Source organism: Pyrgilauda ruficollis, unplaced genomic scaffold (assembly GCF_017590135.1).
Source record: "Pyrgilauda ruficollis isolate IOZ18807 unplaced genomic scaffold, ASM1759013v1 scaffold5, whole genome shotgun sequence".
Lineage (NCBI taxonomy): Eukaryota > Metazoa > Chordata > Aves > Passeriformes > Passeridae > Pyrgilauda > Pyrgilauda ruficollis.
In genome coordinates, this window is record NW_024526599.1 from 7,767,825 (window position 1) to 7,780,742 (window position 12,918).

Consider the following 12,918-nt stretch of genomic DNA (forward strand, 5'->3'; position numbering starts at 1 on the left):
GAGAGAATACAATAACTATGAATATGTGTTCACAATGACCACTGTTTTTATAGGAACTTCTGGCTGCTTCCTTTCCACATGATTCAAGACACAACAAAGCACTGATTTTGACAGTCATATTAGTCACTGGCCTCAAAGTTTCTCCTAAAAGTTGAGCCCAAAGCAAGTTCTGTAATTTTGGACCAGATCAAAAACTGGAGGTATATAAATCACTTCATACCAATACTTCAGCCACAAGGAGTGCTTGAAACCCAAATTTGATATCTGTCACCTGAATGTCATTTCAAAACTGACATTACAGCATGAGTATGTACAGCAGCAACATAGAAGAGTCCCAATAACAGCTGCACAACAGATTAGATACTGCTAACAGTGCTGAGTGATGCCTGAAAGCACAAGTAAGTCCAGCAACACTACAAAGCATCGTTAATAGAAGAATAACAATTAGGTTGTATTTTGTTCTGCCTAGATAATTCTCACACTTTCTTGTATATCATGTAAGTCCTCAGTGCCCACAGCCCCTTTTTTTGAGCATAAGACAACATCAAGTACAGTTCTACACTAACAATAGAAATAAATTCTGAGAGGCATTTCTTATTTTTTCCTACGTTTCATGCAGGATGTCAATTGAAACATAGAGCTCTTAGTTCAATTATGTAAAATTAATTTGGGGTTTATATTAATTGTATTCAATCAGTTTTATTCATAAATGTCTAAGTGTAATTCTTTCTACTGAAATTGCAAAGAGCAGTGCCTACATATACATCTGCTGAGTGATCAAACAGAATAGTTTATTAGTATTTATTTCCTTGTGCTATGCCTTGAGATTTTACAGCCTATCATGAAGGCCACTTGAAGTATCTGCTTTGAAATTTTATTTTATATGGGAGGAAAACAAGTAAGATTATTTATTTTAGAAAAGAACACTAGAAGAAAAACAAAAGGAGACAACATTTACAGCAAACACAAAATTATCATGATACCACAGGAGACATTAACCAAAGAAAGAAAACCTTTGAAAAATAATGGAAGCACACTGGTTGAGATTTACATTACAAAACAGATAAACTGTATTCTACATCCCTTTTAGTTTTTGTTCAGCTCCTTCATCTTATGATTTTGCCTGCCCTTTCCAAAATAGTTAAATATATCCTTCTCCATCTAAAAAAATATTTGCTGATAAAAAACTCCTTTAGCTTGGGACTGGATGAGAAAGGAATGCAGAAAAGCAAAACAAAACACTAAGATGGAAATGGATCACTTTTAGGATATAATTTTACATGACATGGCCAAGCAGTGGAGGACTGAATCAGCTGATTCCTTTAATCCCAAAGTTCCAAAAATCCAGCTAGAGCTAAACTTTCTGCTTTTTCTACCTGTGTTAGAGGAAGTAATTGTACAGGTTCCTCTCTGCAGACACTATTTATCTAATTAAACTGTTATGGAATATAGCAAACAAATAATTAGGGAATAGATGCTACAGCACTACCAATTACCCCCCACAATATGAAAACAGCCTATAGTCAGAAAATTGCAGGTAAAACTTTAGAGAAGCCAGTCAGCATCTTCATCTGTCTGCAACATTCTGTGAAGCTTGGCAGAAACGTCCAAGGCTGAGATATATTATTCCTTGTTTGTACTGCCTCAGCATCTGACCTTCTGAAAGGGGAAAGGGATTTTTTTTTATTCCATTGCACACTGTTATTTACATTTGGCTGTCCAGTCTAATGTGAATCCATTTTGTCAGATAAAATGAGACTGTTGAAAGTAAATCACAGAATACAAGCATGCATGTATATGTATGTATGTACAGATATAGAATTATGTGCATATTAATACCTTTAAAACAGTCTATGCTTCATCTTTGCTCTTAAGGTGGTTCCTTTTCTACTGCTGGAGTTAAAAATAAATTGCTGGTATTTGTGAGGAAAATTTCTAATTAGGTATGCCAATGAAAAACGTCCTACCTGCAAATGCTAATGAAACAAGACTGATAATTAATTCCAAAGATAGACATTCCTATTTAAATAAAATGCAATTGCCTAATTGTTTAAAAAGAAACTACTTTAATGGAGTAGTTTGTTCAACACCACAATGAATATGATTTTTAATCCTGTGTTCAAAATCTTACTTAAGTGTTTTTAAATACTATTTGGAATCACAGCTGGAAAAGTGCACACTAGTAGGAAGCTTGATTATCACTATCCCCTTTTTAGGCCAAGGCTGAGGACACAAATTTTCCATATGCCTTTTCTCACACCTTCTCCAGCTTTCTCAAAAGTTCTTCTGTGCTCACTAGAAAATGCTGATGGACAATTACCTTTAGAAAATGAGACCTCTTTAATGTTGATGAAATTCTAATACGACTTAAAGGATATTTTATTAACTATTGTGTATTTTATATTTTTGCAGTGCTACGTACAAACTGGCTTGAAAAGAACCCTTATGGTATTGCCATACATAAAAATTGTGGTGCTGCGACCCCTAATGCCCTGCCCAACCTCTACCAACTTGTCTTAGCATTTCTGTGTTCATATTACTCCAATTTCTGTCACACAAATAAAACAAACAACTCCTTTGAATACTGTGTGGAAGCTTTGAATAGGATCAATTTCTCCCATCATCAAAATCCAAATTTTCTTCACTGTCATTTTGAGTGAATAAAAGTCAGTAACACATATTCTAGCAGTTGCACAAACTTCAATTAGAACTTGACATTTCTCAAATCCACCCCTTCACTACGATTAGGGATAGAGGCAATTCCACTGGGAATAGCACGTATTAAACTGAGATTAGGTTCCATATGTACATTAAAATGGTAGATATAAAGGAATGGAAAAAAACAATGAAAAACACACTGTCAAGTTCAATTGATGGAATCATGCAAGAGGTCAAAAAATTCTAGATGCTCTTTTTTATTTGAATTAATGGCTAAGTCTTTTAAATGTCTCCAAACAACAAGACAATTACCTGGAAATACCATTACTCAGTTATAATCTTTCACTCATTAGATAGTTATGAAAATAACTTGTGAAAAAAACTTTCCTACTTTGCTTTCTATTTGTTCTAGATGTTTGAAACTGTCTGAGCTGGTGAAAAAGTATCTTTCCATACTGTCAAATTGGGATAATTTTAAAGTTGCAACATATAATCACAATGTAACATAATAAGAAAAAAAAAATAAATTAGTAAATAAATAAATTAATAAATAAAATAGAATGCAAACTTGAAAATATTAAGTACCTAAAGAAAATCCTGGGAAAAAATACAGGTTTATTTCTATTTGGAATAAACATTTGCAACTCTCCTGTGTCACTTTATTGAAGAAAATTAAAATGCTTAATTATTTTGTAGGTGGATGCTTAATTGAAGAGATATTTTTTGTGGAATAGTGTGTGGAAGATGTGTTGTGATGCTTCTTGTCTACATTTTCACACATGGGTCTGGTTCCATGTATATATTAATTCTCTTTATCCTGGTAAATCCAGGCTTGGCATTACTAGTAACATCTCACCAGCTTTGCCACAGGCAAACAACACAGGCCTCTGGAGAGAGGCTGTCACGTTTGCCTTACCCTGGGCTGGCATGGCTTGTGTGGAGAGCTTGGTTTCAGCTTTGTGTCATTTTGCTTAGCCATAAGAGCTCTAGTCGAGTGACCAGGTGCCACACTCAATTGGTTTTGGTTTTGCTCAGCTTAGTATGCTTTTACAGCATTATATAATTTTTGTTAATGCTGGTGAGATAGGTCAAACTAACTGAATTCAAACTCTCTTAAGATAAAATTAAATCGAACTATGGTTAATCCTCAAATTTACTTCAAGAGTATTTATTTTATCTTCATTACAGAGCCTAATACATTTCTTTGGCTTTCTGGGCACACACATTTCTTTTGTTCACATTTCTTTGGCTTTCTGGGCACACATCATACAATGAATAGCAGCTGGTTTTAGGTTTTATTTTTCAATATGCAATGAATACATCTAAGTTTTGTTAATGACATAGAAGAATAAATCTTACTCTAGAAATCATCTTCTAAGATAGCCTTTTAGTTTTAAATAGGGTCTTTTCCACTACTCTACTGCAACAAAGAAACCAAAATTATTCCTAATCTTATATAATCTTATGTTTTCATTAACATTCATATTAAGGCAATGCTTAACATCCCATATGGAAATTATTTTCATTATTCAAAAGTCCATTAAAAATACATAAAGAAAAGCTATTCTTATGTCTGGAGTTTTACAACTATACAAAATAGTCCCTCAGAGACACATCAAAGTCTTATTTCGAAGAACAATGTTATGCTTCCATTAATACAATGTTTGCAAAAATCATGCTAATGCTTTAAACATGTCTTTAACCTTCTTGGCTTGCTGTATATAATAAAGACTTCTATATCAACTTCTACATCTATGCACTTAATCACAATCTAGAAGTACAACATCTAGCCATACAATCATAGCTAATGGGTGTGTTTCTATAGATGCTATATAATTCTGTACATTTTTGTAAGCCAAACTTGTATCACAACCTTTAAAGAAGACATTAAGGTATTTCCTAGTGTTTTGCTGCTGCAGATGAATTAATTTATCTCACCATCACAATGTCCTAATAGCTCTCATTTTCTTCCTCCACCTTATTTCTTGGCTCTGCTCACACTTTTGCATGAGTTATGGTCTGACCCTTCACTTAATCAATTCAGGTCACACAACAGGATTGGGTTGGGATGTGGAGGGTGAATATTTTTCTGCTGACATAGTAAGTGACTCAGAGGACTGTTAGGACACTGCAAGAAAGCCAGTCGGATTACCTCAGGAAGCAGGATCAAGTTATTTTTGGGAGCAGTAGTAATTTGTTCAGCTAAGCTGCATCACAAAATCACACTTTCTGAAAGACTTTCAGAGAAATAAAAATCTAATTCAATGGTAAAAACTATTATACTTTCAGGCAGTCTGTCTTGATTATTCATTTCATGTTTATTCTTTTTGCTTTCCATGCATCTATTTTTTTAAAATATCAACTCACTTTATAGTTTAAAACTAAGCAGTTTTTTATACCTTTTTCATTTGGCATCACCTGAAGTGGCTGAGTGCTCATCTGCCCAAAGATAAATTACAAGACTAAAGCAGCAGTCTGTAATTAGTCAAAATAAAGATACATTAATGCACTAGTCAATGTATAATAAGTAATTATAAAACGAATTCAGGACAAACTTGATCTTCTGTGCTGCCATGTCACTGAGTTTGGAGCAACAGCTTTTAAACCAAAGTCAGATTTCAAGATTGAGTCTTGAATTTGAGGTAGGCAAGAGTGAAAACTCATCAGTTTTTATCTGGATATAACAAAATATATGGGTATTACCTTCAATATACTGTATAAAAGCTCTTAACATCTTTCTTCTGTCTGCTAACCCAGTGGTTTGGTCAAGATGTTTGTTGCACTACACACATTTGTCCTGAGACCCCTCTGGCATCCAGAGAACAAATACATTGCAAAACTACACCACAAAACTTTATCTCCTTCCGAGTCCTGTGAAGCCATAAGGCACCCAAGAGAAGTGTTACATTTGTTGCTGGGTTTGTCAAAAATGCTCTTATCAGCACTCATAAACATGCAAGTGCATGGGGAGGTATTTCAGTTCCATTGATTATGTCTTGACCACACTACTTGCCACTTGCACACAACACAGACTTTTCAATGCATGTTGGCATCAAAAAAGATTATCCATGAATTCTCCATTACCAAACTCCTTCATAAATCAGGAAGCTACTGGGTATCATTGATTTCTGCTAAAATGTTTTCTGCTGTTTCATGACTATTAAATCGCACTAATTTAAGTACGGCATCCAAACATTTCAGGCTTCAAAAATCAAAAACCACCATTCAGAAAAACAAAGAAAGAAAGAGAAAATAAGACTCAAGGAAGAGGCCAGTCTTGGTACTTACGAAAAGCTCTGTAGAATTCTTCTAGATCTAGGTGCTTATCACTGTTATAATCATCGTATTTCAGCAAATCAAACACGGAGCAGTCAGACGGTTCCTTGCCAAGCTCATCCCGTTTTATTACCTGACAAGAAAATTATAACCATGAAATTACATTTGAGCTCTTTGAGTTCTCTGGTATAATTAATTGTTTGTAATAATCATTTAATAGATCATTTTAAGGTTGCTGTAGGGCAATGAACTGGAGCTGTGTAAAGTCAGGGATTTTCAGTTACTTTGTAATTATTTATTACACTTTTTAAAGTTAATACCTTTAGGACAGACTCTGAAATTACACAAAAGTTTTTTTAGAATATACACAGCATATATATATATATATATATATATATAATAGAGACAGACTGAAGCACTATCAAGACACTAAGAATTTTAAAGCTGATTTTACTTTATGTGCACAGGAATGGTGATTAAGAAACATTCAAATATACCTAAAATAATAACTTCCCAAGTATAAATGGCATAATGTCTTTTCCCTCTAATTTCTAATCTACAGGAACCAAATGCAGACATTTCCAAAATAGCTAATATAAACTTTACTACCCTACTAATTGTATCAAGTTCTTACAGGCTTTTGGCAAGCCTATTACCTTACCAAAACCTGTTATATAAGTAGCTGACCTGAAAAGGCTCCTGTTTCTCAGTGGGGACATATAGAATTCATAAATAGATCAAAATTCATAGATGTTAGATTTTTAACTCCAATGAACTTATCCTAGAGAAATGTTCTTTAATATAAGCACCATTTTGTTTTAGGTCTGTGTATGTCATAGACATCTACTTAGATTCCTCATCTGAGGAATTTTTAAGATGCTGAGAGGGATTTAGAATTGTCATATTATATGAGGCATGTATTAGAAGTGCTACATCATAACTGAAAGAGCCAAAACTAATGCAACTTTTCGTTGCAATATTGCACAGTTTACAGTTTTATATTAGGCACTGAAAAAAATGTAACTGCAGTTAATTTCTAGGTAAAATGATTACTCTTCCAACCCTTTAACCGTCTCCTATGATAATTGCAAAACCACTGTTATATTTGTATCAACAGAGAATATCTTCTGAAAAATAAGGGATACAGAGGCTTTTGTGTTTCAGTTGTTCTGCAAAGGAATTCGTCCAGTTACTATTATGTAAACACAAAATACCTGAAAGAATAATAGGGAATGACAGGAGCATTAGAGAAAAAGACACAAACATTTTATGCTACCAGAAGTCATCTCCTACGCAATAATATAAAAGCATTATAAAGGATAATCACCTTTTTAGTACATTAGAGAGTATGAAAACCATTTACAAAGATAAGAAAAATCACTACAAAACCACCTTTTGCTATTATCAATTAAAAATACATACTATGCTACCTGAATATTAGTGCTAACTACTTCCCATCCTTTAAAAGCCTTTTTATTGAGTTCACATTAAAGTGAATTAAGAAAATATGAAATTGTGTAGCTCTTGCAGCTGGTACATAAAGGACGAAAGTGTAGTCTGGGAAATATTAGCATCTCTAAACCCATTACAGTTATACACGAAGAACTAAATATGTAATGGTGTGTATTGGAAACTAGCAATCACTGAAATTTCAAGGCCATGAACATTCAGTATGAAAAGCATTGTTCCTCTCATTGTTTCATTGTTTCAAATGCTTTCACTATTGTCAATTGTACAAATAAGGACAAAACTTTACACCTGAGGTTGAAGAAAATCTTTTTTAATTCCCAAAACACCTGGATTTATATTACCCCATTTTAAATTTAAAATTTTTCCATTCTTTGAACTAGAATCTGTTATCTGTTCAAATTTATCAATTATAAATGAAAAGCAACATATTTTTTAAAAGAAGAATCATGATTTAAAAAAAAATATTGGATAGAAGGATTTTGCTATTTCAAATAATGATAATACAGACAGGTACAGATTATCATCCTGGCAATTACTTAATTTTTTTCTACAGTAAACCTATTATTTTGATTAAAGATACAAGATTCAATGTTTGTTTTTGTACGAACATTTTTATGCTGGTGATATACTTCGGAATTCTTTAGAAAATACACTCACTGTTGATAAACCCTCTAACCTGTGAGTCTGTCAGGATAGATTTCAGAAAATACAGAAGGGATTTCATATGATGATTAATTTTAATTATTTGTGTCTGTGATTTCCTGCTGCAAGAGGTGTTCCAGCCTGCATCTCTTTTGCAGGATCTAGCCATCTCCAAGTTTTCCAATGGGATCTGTGGACCAGATCAACTCTGTGATCAGAACAAAAATTAACCTTTGTGGAACTTTTGGGTTGTTGGTTGGCTTTTCCTTTTGAAGGGGAGGGAGGCTAATATTCTATCACCAGATATGACTCAGATCCAGGTACAACTCAGGGTGTAGATTTTCAAAAATTACCTGTTTCTGTAGCAACTTAAGTGCGGATCAACTGTGATATGAAGTTACAAGCCATATGAGACTCCAGCAAAGCCAATATGACTGACAAATTAAGCTTTCACACTTCCTTATAGATTTTTGCAAGACGTTACTTAAAAGTGTAAGATAAATAGAATAAAATTCTATGTATATGATACACCATCATATATTCACACTTCTGTTTCACAGATGATCCAACAATGCCCCTTAAGTTTTAAATTCTATTAATCTATTAATTTCTGTCCACAGAGAAGACTAAAATGCAATGAAACAGTTTCTTAAGCCAATTCTTTAAACCCTGTCTGCTCCTTGGTAAACCTAAACAGTGATTTGTTAGGGAGGCAGAAGAAAAACTGGCAAAATTTTTAGCAAGTCACAACCTAAAAACAAAATGCTTACAATAAAGGTTAAAGCCTAATTAAGATTGTCAGCACAATTTTATTGTTATTTGTGGATTATGCCATACCAGTCAAACATAGATTATTTTATTTCCAACTTTTAAGTTGAAAATTCATACCAGAGAATGTTCACAAATATTTATGCACAGAATTTTTAGTTTGAATTTGCATAAAGACATTTAAGCATTCATTTTCAATATTATAAACTGGTAAAAGGTAAAATATACAGCAAAACTGTTCATGGTTCATTGTGAAACTCCATAAATACTGAAAACTTAGAAACTTACCTACATTTTCAAATTAAATATGTCTTTTCCAAAAAATTAAATTCATCCATCAGAATTTAATACTCTTTGAAACATGGAGGAAGGATTTGCATTTTCTGGAAAAGATTACATTTCTAAAAGATATATCACACAATTATTTATTTCCTATGAAATAGCATACTGTTACCTCCGTTCAGAGCCTCTCAGAAATTTAGTCTGTACATCTCCAAATTTTAGAAGACTGGGAAAAGTAATTTTATTAAAAATATCCCACTGTACATCAGAATAGATTGTTTCATTCCTTTTAATCTGATTTCTGACAGTTAAAATGAAAAATCTGCAGATATTATGAAACTAGACCACAAATAACATAACACATCTTTCATTAGTCCACCTTACCTGAAGTGTTATCAGTCAGTGGTTTTTTGTTTGCCTGTGATTAATGGTCTTTATGTATCTCCCCAAGGAAAATGCTACATAAATACAACTACAAACAAAAACTTCCTTTAAATCAAATATGTTCACTCAGTTAACGTGCGTTCATCTTCCCTAAAAGCAAGAACCTCACTCATAACGTGCCACTCCGTGCTTGATAAAACACCAAGTTCATCAAACACCAGGCATTGTGAGAACTCTGCTCCAAATTAATTCTGACTGCATAAGGGGAGGTTCAATTACTTGTCCCACCATCTTCCACAGCAGCGTAACTTTTTATAAATTAAAAGAATTGATTAATAATGAAACCAAATTGATAATAAAGGCTGGTAATTTGTTCCTTGATTTAGCTTCTGTTAATCTAGTTAAATCAATATTCTTATATTTTACCAACACAATCCTCTGTTTATATTATTGTGATACCTTTGATATATGTAAAGATACAGGACATGTGCATCACAGAATGACGCAGAGATCCCTGAGCAGATGGATACCAGAACTGCTAAACCCACAGCCAGTGGCCTACAAAGGCAAGTACCCAATTTCATTTAAAGGTATTACCTCAATACTATCCCAAACTGATCAAGTTACATAGCCCAGATATGGGACACCTTTGCAAACTAATTTCCTAATTAGTTCCAACTGGGAACTTTCTCCAATGAAAGGCACATTTCCCTGCCTTTCCAATTCTCCATTTAGCAGAGGAAAGACCTAATCTGACTCAGAGGATGTAAGTGTGTCCTTAGGTGTCTGCAAATATAACGTTATAGATGCGAGAGGATGTGTGTCCTTAGGTGTCTGCAAATATAACGTTATAGATGCCTAGCTCACAGTGTAAGACCAGAATAGGTATTAGGGCCACACAGATAGGCTGTGGATAAAATTCTGCATCTCAGAACTAAACCTGGAACCACCATCATTCTGAGACTGCGACTCTGGACTTAAACAAGATAAAACAATGAGTGCAAACAAAATCTTGAACCATCGTGCCCACTTCCCATCCTTGAATCTTCTCAAGAAATGAAGCTTGCTCCTGCTTCCTTCACAGCCTGCAAGAATGCAATGGGAAATGCTGCTACTTCATAAAATCAAAGGCACCTAAGAAAGATCAAGATGTTGGAGTTTGTATGATGTTCACAGTGTTCGTAAGCTTTATCTCACTACTCATCCCTACGAGAGTCTTAATTTCCCCTAGTATGAAAGTTTCACAGAGGGTTATTATTTTTATTTTGAACCTAGAACTGAATATAGCACATGCTTAGTTTTTTTCCCAGATTAGTGTCGTTAAAAATAGATAATGCAAGCCAAATAACATGTCCCTAATAATAGCAGAAAATAAATAGAACCATAACTCAACATGCAAAATTTTCTTCTGCCTATGTAACAAGTTGATTAAAAACACTAAGAGGAGATAGACTCATTATCCCTTCTCTGAGTTCCAAGCTCTCCAAATAACTCTTAATAACAGCACTGATTAGATGCAAAATCAGAAGTCATGAAGGTAAAAATTTAAATGTCAGGGTCCAACCAAGTATTTTGATCAGTTTAACAAAGTCTGACAGAGTGATGTAATTTATATAAGTAGTGCCTCCGCAAACAAGTTCCATGAAGTATCTTCTGGTATAAAGTGCAGAAGTATTATCATTAATAAAGAAATAAAACCAAAATAACTTTGGGGTATTTTGATTTTGCAGAAGTAAGGATTAGTTTTTATAGAAATTAAAAGTATTTTCATTTGTCCTACATCAAGCTGGTAAGCAAAAGAAACATAACATATTCAGGTATTTGAAATTACAGATACCAGTTAATAAATAAGGAATCTAACTTCTTTCTTTGAATCTAAAAACTGATCATTGAAAGGAGGGAAAGGAAGGGGAAAATTATTATTATTATTATTACTACTACTATATATTCAACTTGCTTTCAGGCTATGTCACTTCTCTTTTCTGCAAAATTTTGCTTTCTTAGTTCACTAGTATAGGAAATAAATAAAAAAAATCTCTAAGTCTAATCAAATATAGATTATTTCACTTCACACACTTCTTCCTTCAAAAAGAACCTTGAATTTCATTGCTAAGTAAGATGAAACATTTTTAGGGCCTATGCATCTTTCAGTGATGGCAACCAGAAAAGGCTTATTGTTTATAAAATGGCAGTTCCACCATAGTAGAATAACTTCATTCATAACTGGAAAAACACATTTTATTCCCATGCCTACCCATAACACTTCTGTTCTTTTTCCTCTTCTATACAGCAAAAACAATATACAGTAATCAAGCAGTCCACAATGATAGAAACACTGGTATTTCATTTACAAGTTTTTACTAATTTCCAGTTTGGATTTGCATAAGATAAAACAGATAAACAAATGAGTCTGTTAACAATTGAACGTTCACAGGTAAACCGAAGATTCAATTATCTCCCATTATTCTGGGCTCATTTAAAATGTGCCTAAGTGCTTTGAAAACAAACTAAACCCTTCAAGGAACCACCTCACCTAACAGGAAACCTTGCAGGTACATTGATCAGAGATGATGAAGATGATGAGAACCCTGCCTGTTTCACAGCTCTCAGTTTGGAAAGACAGATACTCTCTCTGGCCAGTACCTACTTCTCAAAACAGAGTGCTCTAAAAGGTTAAATTCATAAGTCCTTTCAAAATCAAGCCACATCTCACTTGCCAATACAGGATTTGGAAACTAAAACATTAAATGAGTCAGACACAGCGATTAAAGAAGTCAAGGCAGAGAACAATTTATATTGGAAAAAAATGTCCATTGAGCCTACATGGAGCTACATAACCCCACTGCTTTCCTATTACATTTACACAGTGTATTAGAGTTAAAATTCTTTTTAGCTGCAATTCTGTATTGGACTACAAAGCCATGAACAATATTATACCCAGATGATAGAATTGTTCAAACAGTAGAAAAAAAACAGTCTGCCAAGTTTTAATGTATTGCTATCATTCTTGAAGTTTTTTAAAAAAAAAAACCAAAACAAAACCACAAAAAACCCCAAACAAAAACCATACCAAACAAAAAGCAACTCCTAAACCCCCAAACGCTTCTTACAATTTGAAATAGTTTTTTAAAGAACACTACTTCTGCTTTTTTTTTGGGAGAAAAATACATCAATAAAATTGGAATGCTGCTGTCACCATTTCCAACCTCCAACTGATTCATTTCAATTTTACATTAGGTAGGAATGACTATATGGACACCTATGAGATAATAAATGCAATCCAAGGGCCTGATTGCACAGCAAGATTGATGAGATGTAAAATTTAAGATGCACTATAAACTGAAATTCAAGATTCACGTGAACATAAATTAACTTCAGACGTCCTTGTTTTCTACAGCAAGTGTGTTGCTTTTCATATCCCCTTAATATGATTACATC

The 12,918-nt window shown here is 33.6% G+C and overlaps 1 protein-coding gene across 3 annotated transcripts in view; it reads right to left on the bottom strand.

Moving 5' to 3' along the window:
• FSTL5 (follistatin like 5) overlaps window positions 1-12,918 on the bottom strand; it is a 252,130-nt gene that overhangs the window by 116,998 nt on the left and 122,214 nt on the right. For all 3 annotated transcript variants that reach the window (XM_041479939.1, XM_041479938.1, XM_041479937.1), the window contains exon 5: window positions 5,947-6,067. In XM_041479939.1, the coding sequence (XP_041335873.1) occupies window positions 5,947-6,067 (121 nt within the window). The remainder of the gene's footprint in view (window positions 1-5,946; window positions 6,068-12,918) is intronic.